Source organism: Dendrobium catenatum, unplaced genomic scaffold, assembly GCF_001605985.2.
Source record: "Dendrobium catenatum unplaced genomic scaffold, ASM160598v2 fragScaff_scaffold_1593, whole genome shotgun sequence".
NCBI lineage: Eukaryota > Viridiplantae > Streptophyta > Magnoliopsida > Asparagales > Orchidaceae > Dendrobium > Dendrobium catenatum.
In genome coordinates, this window is record NW_021320055.1 from 865,073 (window position 1) to 879,688 (window position 14,616).

Genomic DNA, 14,616 nt, shown 5'->3' on the forward strand with positions numbered 1-14,616 from the left:
TCTCAAATTTACGTTGTAAATCCGCAAATCCGGGATTGGCAGAGGACTGAGATTTACAGAGCGCTCGAAAGACGTTTTATAGGATTTACCATAAATTCGAGATAAATCTGATACCAAACAACCCCATAAATTGCAATATGATCATCTAAATTTTGAATAGCATAATAAAATCTAAATCATACTTTTCACTTTCAGTAAAATTTCAGAAAAATTTACATACATAAGATTGAAAAGTTTAGCATTTATATATTTAACACATAAGTGTATTATTTACACAACTTCTCACTCCATTAACCCTTACACATATGTGAAGAGAAGAGGAAACTTCCGGTGAGAACTCTCCAATACAAAAAAGAAAAAAAAATTAAGTAAATATATTTTAATTAACTATATTATTTTGTAAGTATAATTTAAATTTTAAATTAAACATAGTTATATTTATTTAATCAATTTAAATTACATATAAAAATTTTGCTTAAAACAAATTTTCTAACTTACACGTCGTTTGAGATTGATTCCTTACTGATTCTTAAAGTAACTTTTTAATAAAAAATTTATAATTTAAAAAAAAAATTATACTAACAAATTAATTTAAAAAAATTAAGAAAATTATCCAAATAGATGATTTTAACAAAATTTTGTATTAAAAATTAATTTAAAAATAGAAGAAAAAGTACCAATTAAAATCTAAGTTGGCCTCATTGTGCCAAAAAAAAAGAAAGAAAGCTCAACGGAGCAACGACGGAGTTTGTACAATCTTTGCCATTGCCCATCTATTTGTATAATTTCTCATCTCTTTAGTCTCGGTCTTTGCTCTTCCTATAGCCTTAAGCCCGTCTTTTTTAGGGTTTACTTTTTCTCGTCGCCATTTCTTCGTTACTACTTCGGCTTCGCGTGCTTTGAGTGAAAGCAGCGTTTTGAAAGAGTCCGAAGCTTCTCCGCCTCCTTCAGCGACGTCGGATCGGAAGTGTCGACAGGAGCTCGCCGCGAAGGTAATGATCTTTCTCCTTTGGCGTGCTTCTTCTCCTAAATCCCGTAAATCCGCCTAACTTTCGGATTTTGCTTAATTCGGGATATAAGGCAAAACGAAGAAGGAACGGGATTTAAGATTCTGTAAGATTTAAAGTTGTCATTTTTTCTGTTTGGCAGGATTTGGACTAAATCATGAATCTAAAGAGCCCCTTAAATTTCTCCTGCATGTGTAATCGACTTTGAATTTGTGGGGTTTTGGGTAATAATCAGTGTTATATTTATAACCATGATTAGTAATTTGTTATCCTTTGATCTTATTAAAAAAATCCATGTTTATGTGTTTTTGCATGAATTATGGCGAGATCTTGTGGTAATTGATGCATGCCCTTAGCATGCTGAGCTAAGAGGGCTTATGCAACTCAAAAGATAACTTGATTACTAATTTAGAAGAAGGGCTGTTAAGTTGTGTATTTCTTTTACGGTGTTTATTTTCATTGTTATCTTAGCTTTCAATTGCATAGATTGTTATTTTTCCACACGAAGTTTATGGATTCTACCGATTGTTATCATTGTTTACTAGTTTTTTGTTTCTTGTTGTTCTTTCTATAAAACATTGTTCTAATCAATATATTAATTACAACAAATTTAATGTACTATACCTTGTCCATTGCATGATTTAAAATCGCGCAATTAGAAGCATGCTTCAACGCAATTTAAAAAATAAAAACAATGAGGTATTCATCTCATGCTTGACAAATGAGGCTTAGGCCATCGTGGGGGTGAGGCGCTCCTCGATGCAATTTCAACGCAATATTCAAAAGGTATAGGCCTAAAAAATTAAGTTTTAAATAATTTAAAATTTTTAATTATAAACTTTGTAAATAAAATTAAGCATATTTATTATACCTAAACCAAACTAAACTTGAGAAAAACTGTATGGTCTCAAACCCACAAACACAGTGCTCTCACGCCCTCACCTGATCACGCTACCTCCATTGTTATACCGTCATTACTCCTCCATTGCCTCTCCTCTTGTTGTCGGAAACTCTTTTTTTTTTTTGTTTAAGAGGGAAGAGAAGGTAATTAACTACAATGAGAGTGAAACTGGCTTTTGAATTCATAAATTATAACTTCTTACTACTTATTTATATTGAAATGATAATGTCAAAGACTACTTATTTAACATTATTTGTAGTATTGTTTGACTTTGAATAGCCTTACTTTAGTTTTTTATTATTTTACCTTAGCATCTTATTTTAATGTTATTATGTTATGTATTATTTCATATTTTCATTAATTTAATGATTTAATTTTGAGGCTTATACCTCAAAATGCCTTGTGACTTATACCTCACCCCATGAAAATAAAATGCCTCAAGGACCTATTGCAGAATTTCAAATATTGAGTCATTGTGGCATGTTATTGATCATATTTTATTCTCTGTTCCTTGCTGTCTATGCCTTAGCGAGTTGATTTAGTCTCTACTGAGTGTTTTCTTGCAAATTCATACTTGTTGATTTTGTACTTTTTTCAGGTTACTAGTTGAGCAGCCTTTCACAATGAGTTAGCAGGTGCGCACTTCTTATGCATGGGAAGGTGATTAATGTTGTAAATTTATTTATTTGATTTGATAGTGGTTTTTCTCTTTTTTGATGAAATGTTGCAATAGCTACATAAATTAATTTTTAACGGATATTTTGCATAGATGTCATTATATTTTTTATGATTCAATCTTCTTCTTCTTCTTCTTCTGGTGAATATCTAATATTTTGACCATATTATATCTATTGGATTAAATTTAAATCTCTACTCATCTCATTCTGTTGGTTTATTGTTAAGATCTTCCGTCCTCAGTGTGCGGGTTGTCGTAATGTCAACACTTCCCTAAAAAACTTTGTGTTTGTACTACAAATATTATATTTTGTGTGGATGTGTAAGTGTATTTAAATGCAAGCTAATAATCGAGTACATGGTCTATGAAGTATAATGCTTATGAGTATGTAAAGTAGATAAACTTTATGATGGTAACACTACCATGGGAACAAAATTTACCAACTACATTATATTAATCCTATAAATCATTTGTGATGGATTGAAAGGAAAAAAATCACCTAATAATATCTCTCGTCAGCCGAGAAATCATGAATTAAAGAAAATGCAGTCGCCGTAGGGCTTTTTTGGTTAATATTATTTTAAAAATATGTTTTAGAAAAGGGTGATTTTATTTTCACTCATTTTGAGTGTGAAGCTGAAAATACAACTTTTGTGGGAAGTTAGAGAAGGTTTATGGAGCTTGAGATCAATGTTAGTCCCTGACAACATCTAACAAAATAATGAATTTAGCTAACCCCTTCGGTTTGCATAACATGATTTTTAATTTATAGAAGCAAAATGCGCCTTAATTACATTACCTAACTGAATAATTTTTACCTGTTCTATATCTATGCAACTTGATGATCCGGTTAGGAAAGTAGATGTATTAGATTTGACTTATGTTAAGAAGGGTAGAGGTAGACCTAAAAAGATTTGGTTAGAAAATATTAGAAATGACCTTTCTTTATTAGATTTAAATGAGAATTTAACTTTTAACATGGTACAATGGAGAAAAAGGATTCATGTAGCCGACCCCCATAGTGGGATAAAGGCTTGATGTTGTTGTTGTATATTTATACAACTTGAAGACCTCAATCACTACAATAATTTTGTCAAACTTGAATGTCTCCTTCTCTCTGTATAAGAGACTAGTCTGCTAAACAGGATTTAGAAACTTGTTAAATTATTGTGCTAGATTCCACTCTTCAAGTTTAAATTAATAGAATACTTCACTTGAGCTTTTCATGATTTGTATTTCACAAAAGATTCCTAGTAACTGTTTGCAATGTATACGGCATGAATTATGTGGCCTTCTATAACTTAAGTGCTTCATAGATCATGCACAATTAACTTATTATTAATATCCTTTGTGACTTTCACTTTAACACAAATGAAACACTTCCGTGTTAATTTTTCTAATTTCAATATGTAGGTTTGATTTTCTATAAGAAATAGAATGCTTTATCCATGAAAATAGTTGTTTGTTGATAGGAAATACTTGAGTTCGCAAGTAAACATAATGGGAAATACTTGAGTTCGCAAGCAAAACTAACAATAATCGGTAAAACAACGAGAAAATGGAAGAAAAAATGGTGGAAAACAATCAAACGATAGATTATCTTATAAAAAGCAAAGATACAATCGTTCCTCAATTCGAGAGGAGGTTCGTCTCTCCCAAATATCTAGACAAGAGAGTTTAGAGCCCAAGTCGCCAAGAAACCCTAATTGGGAATAAATCAAAACATAATCCCTTCCTAAACATCTCATGCTCTTTGATACAAAAATTTTCTTAATCTAATTTCCCTCCCAAGCCCTAGCCGCCTCCTCCTTTTCAATTTGAATTCAAGTGAACTAGTGGGGCCCTCAATGTGGGCGGGCAAGACCAAGGGAGGCGGATAGGTTCTGCCTCCTGTAGTAGATCTGGTTCATGGTGAACCAGCCTAACATTTGTTTACCTGAGAATCAGAAGTTGTTACAAATCTGTATTTCGTTAAGGTTCTTATTAAACAATTAAGATTGCTCTGGTGAAATTTTAGTTTTTTTACAATTTTGTAATGCTATGACAAATATTTTCAAGACCTTTTTTTGTTTGGGACGACTTTCTCACAGCTTCTTTGCTTTCTTCTTTAAGAAACTGTAAGAAGCCATCACAAACAAAACTTTAATGTCAATACATATCCAAGGAAGCTCTTTGACTCTGTTGATTGAATCCTAGCCATATTGTTTTTTTTTTTGTCCTGCAGATATTAGTAAAAACATAAGCTACCATAAAATGAAGCACATCTTAAAGATTTTGGGATTACTTGTTGCTGTATCTGCTGTTTGGATTGGCCTATTGGAAGCATCCATTGTTCCAAGTAGCCATGCTTGGCTGGTAAGATTCAGCTCCATGTTGTTTACTCAAGTGATTAAGTCTTTATTTGGGACGGCTATAATTTTGTATTAAAAAGATGCTTTAAGAAGCAGTAAGAAAGCTGTCCCAAATGAAGACTAAATATTCAAGCTTTTTAACCTCTCTAATCTTCCTTTTGTTTCATAATTCTTGTTTCAGCTTCCAGTATACTTGATTGTTTCATTGGGATGCTATGGTCTTCTAATGGTTGGAGTTGGTTTGATGTTCTTCCCAACTTGCCCTCAAGAAGCTCAATTGTTACATAAGGTTATTTATATAATAGTTTAATTTGCATATTTATCCATTGGCATATTTATCCTGTTGTCAATTGTATAACTTTATTGCCACAGAATAGGTATCAAAACCTTTTGATTTGATTTGAGAAGCTTTTATCACCATTACAAAGATTTCATTCTAAGCCTGTAGTCTCCTTTTCCAACTTTGTTGGCCTCATCTAATTAGATTATTATGTATTTTGCTGCAGGATATTGCAGAAGCTAAGGAATTTCTGAAGAAGAAAGGACTTGATGTGGGCTTGGATTAACTTGAGACAACTTTTATATGTTTTGTTTGGCTTTGTTTGGAATAGCTTTCTAACTGTTTTCTTTAGATTTTTTTTATTAGAAATCTGCTTTAGAAAATAGTAAGAAAGCTGTCCCAAACGAAATCTTATTGTTGTGGAGTTTTGAAAGCAACTTCATTCTAGGTTTTTGTGAATTTCGACTCTAAAAAGAAGTTAGAAAATTTGCCCATGTAATGTTATTTTAAAATTATTATATCAAAATTTGTTCAATTTTTTGTTCACTTATGGGCTATTTGATTTGGAGTAAAAAAAGTTTAAAATATTTCAAATATAGAAGTTTGAAAATATTGATGTATAAAAATAATGTAAAGTAAAATTTTGAAGTATTTGAAATACATATTCTAATTCAATTTGGATGTTTATACCAATATTTAGGCTTGAAACTTTCATAAATGTTAGATTGGCTCAACTTGATAAAAAGTATTGAATAAAAATATATTAAAATGTCTAGATGAAAAGATAAAATATTCAAATTATAATTTAAATATATTAAATTAATAATTAATTAAAATATTCTTTAAAATAATTAATTCATTGTTATTATAATTGTGAATGCATATAATCTTATCATTTTGATATAAATTGTATCATAATTTTTTTTCCAAAATTATCTATTTATCTCTCTCATATTTGTAGCGCTTAATCGGACAATTTTAATGATATAAATTAGACCAGTATTCAAAGAAAATTACAATAGGCCCTCCATATGATTTGATATTTATTGATTGCATTGATAAGAAAATGTAGGTTTTATTTTGAGAATTTTTTTTATTTTTTAAAGTAATTTTTAATATAAATTTTTTTTAATAAAAATACCAAAAATGCTTGAAAAAATAATAATTAAGTCGTCTTAAAGAAGGCTTTATTTGGGACGGCTTTTTTACTGCTTCTTAAAAGTAGCTTTCTAGTACAAAAATTAAAATTTTCTTTAAGAACTAGTAAAAAGTCATCTCAAATGAAACCTTATTATGCTAAACAAAAGCTAGCAAGTGCATACCTTTTGGAATAAAAGTAAAATGATAAGTAAAAATTGAGTGCAAAGGACTATTTGAGACGGCTGAAATTTTTTATAAAGATAGCTGTAATTGCAGTACATGTAAAGATTGGAAGAAAATTGTTCCAAAAAGATTCAAAATTTATGTAATAATACAAAAAATATTTAACTTAAAAGATTGGAACTCCTCTCTCTCATAAGAAGAAAGGTAAGGGTATAAGATTTCATTTGGGGCAGCTTTTTACTGCTTCTTAAAGTAACTTTTTAGTACAATAAATTTACTTTTTGTGCTAAAAAATTACTTTAAAAATCAGTAGAAAAGCTGTTCAAAATCAAGCCTGAATCAGTCGAATACAGAGATTTCACCATTCCAACTACAAGCTGCAACTAAATCAGGAATCAAAGGATGGAACACAACATCAATGCATGGTTCCTCAAAAGCTTTAATTTTTCTAATAAGTTGTGCAGATCTATAATCATAAAAGTATATAGATCCATCAGAGGAACCTGTAACAACTTCCTTGCCATCCAAGCTGAAATTGCACTTAATGGGAAAGCCCCAGACTCCATGATTCTCATACCGCTTGTACCTGTCTAATCTGAAAGGAGGCCTGGCTGAGAAAATGGCTATGTAGTTCCCGTTTGATTGCGCAATGAAGCAACAATCTGAGGGGTGGTATCTGATGCATGGGCATGTAAAGGCTTCTGTATACACCTGAGAAGAAACACTTCATTTTTTATAGCTGCTCTCTGTGCCTATATGCATATATGTAGCTGTTGACAACTGATATAGAACAGGTTCAGCACAAGTTAATTGCAAGGTCAGTGTTAAAGATAAATAAGAATCACTTTGTTTACATATCAATGTAATCAGAGGCGGAAACGGCCATAATTTTCAAGGGGGAAAACTTATAAGTAACTGTTGGTGTTGCCTAGAATTTGGCTCAACCCTTCACTACAAGAAAATGGATCAATAGCGACCTCTATTTGTTCATATCCTTTATCTCCGTATGCTTCCTTGATATATTGGGGGTCCAAAGGGGCAGCGCTCCCTGGCGAGGTTCGATCATAGTGTTTTAAAATGAATAAATAAAATGATGAATTCTATTTACTATTTGCTGAGACAATTGCCTAAAGACAATAGTATTTTAAAAATTTTAGAGGAGTACAATTACCTAAAAACTCTTGTAATAAAGACTAAAAAATTGATGAAGAGAGACAAATTACCTAAAGAATAATATAACAAGAGGGGAGGGAAATTGTCCCCCTGACATAAAGGGATGTCAGGGGGTTCGCCTTTGAATGTAATTTTTTTTACTTTTTTAATTATGGATTAGTTATGCTGTAAGAATGTCAAAAATACTAATTGTTAAATGAGTTGAAGTTTCATTAAAGCAGCAAGTCCAAAGTTGTCGCATCATATTGCAACCGCACCATCTCCTTCATCAAATCAAAGTCAATTGCTTATTTGGCCAGCCATTCAAGAGCCTCATGTAGAATATCAATTACTGTTTCATCTTCCAATAAACCTTTCTTTAATAGATCCGCGGACCTTCGGTTTCAAAGATGGAGTTATGAAGATTTTGGTTGTTTGACCACTCTTTCCTCTACTTATGATGGTTTGTATTCTTTAATGCAAGTTGACTACCATACAAAAACCACAAGGTTGAATGGACTTGTAGCATATGATATTTGATAATTAAAAAAAAAAAAAAAAAACTTTCTTTTGAGGGAGAGTGATGGCAGATGTGGCTTTCATGCAAGGAAAAGATTGCTAAGATCTAAATAAAGTAAAAAATATTGTGGATTGGAGAATCAATGGTGGCAATCAAACATGCCTCATGGATATTGAGAAACTCGACCAAAATTTTGGGACTGATTTAGGATATCAAGATCTGGACGTAACTTGTTCTTATAAATTTATTTCAGAAATGTGACAGATCATTAACCAGTGAATGCCACATCACCAACCTGACCATATTCAAGATGCACGCAAATTTTGACCGAAACTTAACCTATAAACAAAACAAATAGCAAGAATTGATGCAATTATGGTAATGCTTTGACAAGATGGCATTGCTTGAAGATGATAAATGCTCATTTGAAGATGAAAGATGATACATCCTAGTCAATAATATCTGAAAATTATAACTTAATTTTAGAATTATTAAGGCATCACAAACCTGATTTGACAAGGGAATTTGTCGTGATACATCCCAGATAATAATAGAGTTCTCACTAATGTTGCTTCTTGATGTGTCAGTCGAAGAAATAAAATGCTTTCCATCAACACTAAATTCAACATCAAGGACTGGATCCAAATGTCTGAGATATTCATGAACCACCTTCTTAACCCGAGTGTCCCATAGACGAATAAAGCCTTTTGAACCTCCTGAAAGGAAAAGATTTGAGTTTGCTGAGTGGAACTTTATTGATTGAACAACTTGATCTTCCTTGAATTGTTGTGTTTCCACCCCTTTTTCAACATCAATTAGCCTTGAAGAACAATCGTATCCACAAGAAAGTAAAAACAACCCTTGTGGACACCACCTCACATCTGTCACTGCTGATTTATGATGGGTGAAAGTGCATATTTTCTTCTGTGCCTTGTTCCATACATTCCAAACAAAGACGGACTGATCCATTCCAGCAGAAGCAAGAAGATGTGCTGCACATCGTTTTCATTTGTTAAACAAAAGGCTAAAGCATAAGCCAGAATATGACCTCTGACAAACTTCTAAAAATGCTCAATTCATATTATGCATGCATTACGAAGCCAGTAAAGTCAAACCCTAGGGCCAGCATTACCCACTATCATATTACCACTTGTCGCATTGGTGAATGTTTCTATTGAGCTGATTTCGTCAAAAGATTTGAATGCCAAGTTATGGGCAACTATTTGGATCATAACGACTGGTTGGATAGTCTTCTTCATTGCTAGGTGGGGATGTTGGTACTCACATCGACACTATAGATGATGATGTGTATAATTTGGAAGCGTCTCATATTGTCTAAAGCGGTGGCAAGCGACGTAGCCAGAAAGCTAAAAAGAAGTAATTGTGTGGTTTCTTTTAATGTTGTGTATCATCCTGTTGGTTGATTGATGGTTTTGGATGTTTTGTGGTTGGAAGGAAAGGCTGAGGGTTGTTGTATTTTGTTTTAGGACTATGATGAGGCAGGTTTTTTGCACTCCCTTCTAGAAGGCCATGGCTTGTTTTGGCAACCTTGGTGGATCCTTATTCTGTGTATTCAAGGGTGGATTTCGTATTTGGGTTTTCTCACGGATGCTTATTTCCTCCAATGGATGGTCCTAGCCTGGCAACCGGGTGGTCATTCTGAGTCCGGCACTTCAGATTTTTTATCTTTTCTAGCTTATTTTGTTTTTTGTGGGTTAATGTGTCTTTCTTCAGCTTTGTAATTTTTTTTTACTATGCTTGCCTTTTGGTTGTATGTCCTTCTCATGTTGGAATAAAATCTATTTTGGTTAAAAGAAATAAAAAAAAAGGTTTTGTATCAAAAGCTTTATATTAAAAGAGCAATTTTTCTCACATCCAATGAGTCAACACTTTCACTCGTTCATGTTATGTATAATACAAGAAGGTTGTGGAAAAAACAATCACATCTTTTGATTCTTTATATATCTAATTTTGAAAATCAGTTGGCTTGAATCAATGTAAAGAACGTACCATATCACAATTCATTGATCCGTTAAGATGTTGTTTTTTATGTAGTAGCTGCACCAGTAACTAAAGTAACTATAGGTTATGACCGTTAGGTTAATGTATTTCTGGTGTCAATACTTTAGCAGCAGTAATTTTTCATCTAATAAGCCAGTGAAATCAAAATAATTAAAGAAAATTCATGCAAAAAATGATTCACTATGCAAAGTGAGATTAAGAACTGCAAAAGACAAAGTACAAGGAAAAATAATAAGGTTCTCATTGAGGGAATCTTGTGTTCAATAATGAAGTTATTTTGGCGATGAAGTGGTCATTTAAAAATGTAGTGAGTAACAACTTTCTCATAATGGTGTAGTTATTTTAGGAAAATTATGTAACAAATTCTTTGTATCAGTAAATTTCAAAGCCTTTTATTGAGCAAAAGAAGTACAGTTGGATCATATCTACTATTGGCAGTGTTATATAAAATAAATGTGCTCTGAAATAAAAATGAATAATCTGTCAATCATGTTGTCAACGGTCATGAAGATAACATCAAAAGGAATAACTAACCATGATTGTGCGACCATTGGATTGAATTGATGGATTTACTATGGCCCTTCAAATTAACTGACAATTTTCCAGATATTTTGTTGCCATGTACATGAGCTTTGCCATGACCTTTTAACAGCGCCTTAACATCACCAGGAAGATCTGCATCAGACAGAGTTCCTGCATCTGAAAAGAAGCCATAACAGAACAAGTAATCAACAAACCATTCAAAATAACTATGAAAACATAAAAGATTTGAGCATAATCATTTACTTAATGTAAAACAAATTAAGGGGTTGGTTCATTGGCATCTTCAAAATGACTATTAGCAGATACCAAATATTTGGCTTAGTGAAAACTTTGAATTTCATTTTTCAGTTGCATTCTGATCACATTTTAATGTACTCGACCAAATCTTCTGAAATCTCAATGTTTGAGTAACTGATGACTAAAGTGAGAGGTGGTTTGGTTCAATGTTGTTTGCGATGTAATTTAATATTATTGAGAGAATGGCGGATGACCGCTATTTGATTCATTGGTATTTTTAAAACCCAACTTTATAATTGGCATTTAAGCACTACTTTGATGATATTTGAACGTTTACCCAATCTTCGCTAAATCAAATGGGAATAAAAGAAATATAATAATCAATATTAATATTAATTTCTAGATAACATTAAATTTCTGAAGACAGTATTGAATAAAAAACACCACATTTGATAAATAAGAAAGATATCCGAATAAATGGTTATACAATGCTATCTATCTACGTAAAATTGACCCAAACAGACTGTATTTTACAGATAAATTTTTTATCTAAATAGTATTAAATTCTATATAAAGAGCAATCTAAACAACAACAAACAAAACAGCTTCTAAACCAACAAAAAAAGTTTTTTGATTTCTACATTGAGCCAAAATCATGAATGAATAATTCCAGGAATTTACTAGAAACCCTAGGTATAATAAAGTAGAAAAGATGAGAAGAACCAGGAGGTATGATAACCGGAGGAAAAGAATCCGCAGGCATTGAAGAAGCAGAACGAATCGCCCTCTCCCTCTTCGAGACGTATCTGCCTGGGATCGCCGGAGCTTTTCCAGGCTCGCCAGAAGACAGGCGGCCATGATTGGCCGCCGCAGAGAAGGGTATAGGGTGGAAAGAATACCCTTCCAACCGCCTTTTCTTCGCGGGTAAGATGGGACGCGAGCTGTTATCGCCTTCTTCATCATCGGAAGTATTTGCATAAGCTCTGCAGAGAAGATCCATGGCCGTAGAATCTTACTTCCTCGTCCACCCTCTCCAGTCTCAATTCTCTGGTTACCCGGTCCAGTTGGGTCTGATATCTGAATCGAGGATGACCCGCCAATCGGAATTCGATCAGTTTGTGAAACCACTCATTAAATCAAAACACGCGATAATTTATAATAGATATTTAAGCCATATCAGACTAATTACAAACCATCCGAAATAAATATTATTATTCGACTTAAGCAAAATATATAAACAAATAAAAATGAGAAAAAAGATTAAAATTGTTCATCCACTCTTTATGAATGACTAAAATAGCCATCAATTTAATTAAATAACTATTTTGATCTCTCAATTCCTTAAAGAGGAATCAATAACCATGGGACTATTTTTATTCATTTGAGGGATCAAAATTGATATGCTAAGAATTATTTTTGTCTTTTCATAAAAAATCAATGGACTATGATGACCTTTTTTGCAAATAATTGTAGGTAGCGGGACCATAGTCGGCGAGCGACGGTGGTCGGAGGGACCGTAGTCGATAGACGATGAAGGTCGGAGGGACCGTAGTCGATAGACGATGAAGATCAGAAGGACCATAGTCTGCAAGAGACGGTGGTCGAAGGGACCGTAGTTGGCGAACTACAAAGGTTGGATGGACCATAGTTGTCAGGCAACAATGATTAGAGGATCATAGTCATAGGACAACAATGGATAGAGGGACCATAGTTGGTGAGTGACGATAGACGGTGGAACTCTTTGTCGTCTGGTGATAACAGTTGAAGGGAATATAGTTGAAGGACAACAGTGGACATATGGACTGTAGCCGAGCAGCGGTTGGAGGACAAGCAGTGGTACGAGGACGATCGGCGGTTGGGCAATGGCCTAACAATGGTCGACAGCCAAGTGGTGGTCCAACGTTGGTCGACATAAGTTCGTCAGCTGTGATGCTTGGGCAAAACTCTAGGATCTTTTAAGCCTCAAAACTCTCTCCAATCTCCAGCCAAAAAATTCTCCTCATGAAGAGAACATGAGCCTATTTATAATTTTTTGAGATTGGTGTGCCTCGTAAATATGGAGAAGATTCATGATAAATTTTAGAGTGCTCAATCAGACGACCCATATTGATTCCCTTGATCATATAACATTCATCGAGCATTTGAATGTCCTAATGATGTCGGAATTAAGTGATCATAGGCTCATTGGATTCGTCTCGTCAAGCCAGTCAATTCGACTATAAGCATGCTATATTTGGATATCATTTAATCATCTAATGTATGCTTTGAACTTTTTAAATGTCGGAATCTGTAGCAACCTAAATTATTTCGAATAAGATTCAAATAAAACTCTATCAATGTTGAAACCATATGCCACAAAAATTTGTAATTATGATCATGAGTTCAACCTACCGCACTTTACATTGATTTTTAGCAACACATTCATTGAAAGCATCATTACATCCACTTCGCGAAGACTTATAAGTTGACTTTCTACAATTATGATTACATTGGATATATCTACATTCATATATTATTTGCATGACTTTCATATATAAGTATATAACACAATAATGTCAATGGCCTCAAATGGCTCAATTTACATAACAATTTTTCCCATCACAATAATGATTTGTTACTATATTTAATCTACAATAATGATTTATGTATTTCTATGTTGCTAATTTTATACAAAAAAATAGGGATTTATATACATACCATATAATTCTTATATATTTACATATTTAACACAAATTTGATTTTATAACTTACATTACACTCAAAATTTTAAATCACATAAAAATATCACTAATATTAATTTTTTAAAATTAACATATACATTTACATGTACTGCTTTGATCTTTGAGATTCTAAATATTGATACAAGTAAATATCAAAGTTTAGCTATTTGATAGGTAAATTCATTAGAATTGTTTGAGCATCTATGCAAACCCCACCTTACAAAATCTAATATTTAGATTAATAACATATAATATATATATTATAAGTCAACATATTTAGACTTCATTTGAGGATATATTATTATGTGCGATCAGACGAATTAAGACGCGCCACATCACCTGGTACACAACAGTACATAATATCTGTACTCTGCAAAAAAGTGACCTGGTGCGTCATGATTCAACTCCGAACAGTGTCCGGTGACTATACGTAATAATTCATCTCATTTGAGATAGTTTTTTAACACTACTTTAATAATATAAATTAATAATGCTCAAATAATTTTATATATTAATGTATTCAATTCAATTCTAATAAATTTAATTGTTAATTTGTAATTAAATTTAATTATACTAATTAAATTATAATTATATAATATATTAATTATTAATGTTCATTTAATTTTTATATTAGTGTATCTATCTCTAATTAATTTAATTGAAAAGTACAAAAAAATAATTAATAAAATTTCATCAAATTTAATTACACTAATTAAATTATAGTTATCATTACATAGTACTTAAAACAATAATTAATTAAGAAATTACAAATCTAATTACATATAAGAAATTTTATTTTATCAAATTAAATCATAAATAAAATTAATATTAATTAAAAAATTACAACTATAAATTCACCGCAACACAGCTATATATTAGTCGAA

At 32.2% G+C, this 14,616-nt stretch overlaps 2 protein-coding genes across 7 annotated transcripts; one reads left to right on the plus strand and one right to left on the minus strand.

Moving 5' to 3' along the window:
* Positions 1–702: 702 nt before the first annotated feature.
* Positions 703–5,761, plus strand: LOC110104293 (dolichol-phosphate mannose synthase subunit 3). 4 transcript variants are annotated; one of them, XM_020833325.2, is made up of 6 exons: positions 703–992; positions 1,150–1,231; positions 2,507–2,568; positions 4,809–4,939; positions 5,117–5,224; positions 5,442–5,761. In XM_020833325.2, the coding sequence occupies exons 4-6, from the start codon at positions 4,838–4,840 to the stop codon at positions 5,499–5,501; spliced, it is 270 nt and encodes an 89-aa protein (XP_020688984.1). In that variant the 5' UTR covers positions 703–992; positions 1,150–1,231; positions 2,507–2,568; positions 4,809–4,837; the 3' UTR covers positions 5,502–5,761. The 4 variants fall into 4 exon arrangements, with proteins under 4 accessions (XP_020688984.1, XP_020688985.1, XP_020688982.1 ...); XM_020833326.2 differs by having other exon boundaries at positions 2,507–2,543; XM_020833323.2 differs by lacking the exon at positions 1,150–1,231.
* Positions 5,762–6,585: 824 nt separating this feature from the next.
* Positions 6,586–12,071, minus strand: LOC110104290 (WD repeat-containing protein 25). 3 transcript variants are annotated; one of them, XM_020833317.2, is made up of 4 exons: positions 11,736–12,071; positions 10,767–10,931; positions 8,718–9,202; positions 6,586–7,249 (listed from the first exon to the last, which is right to left on the minus strand). In XM_020833317.2, the coding sequence occupies exons 1-4, from the start codon at positions 12,010–12,012 to the stop codon at positions 6,878–6,880; spliced, it is 1,299 nt and encodes a 432-aa protein (XP_020688976.1). In that variant the 5' UTR covers positions 12,013–12,071; the 3' UTR covers positions 6,586–6,877. The 3 variants fall into 3 exon arrangements, with proteins under 3 accessions (XP_020688976.1, XP_020688978.1, XP_020688977.1); XM_020833319.2 differs by having other exon boundaries at positions 7,107–7,308; XM_020833318.2 differs by lacking the exon at positions 6,586–7,249 and adding an exon at positions 7,332–7,586.
* Between the last annotated feature and the right edge of the window lie 2,545 nt (positions 12,072–14,616).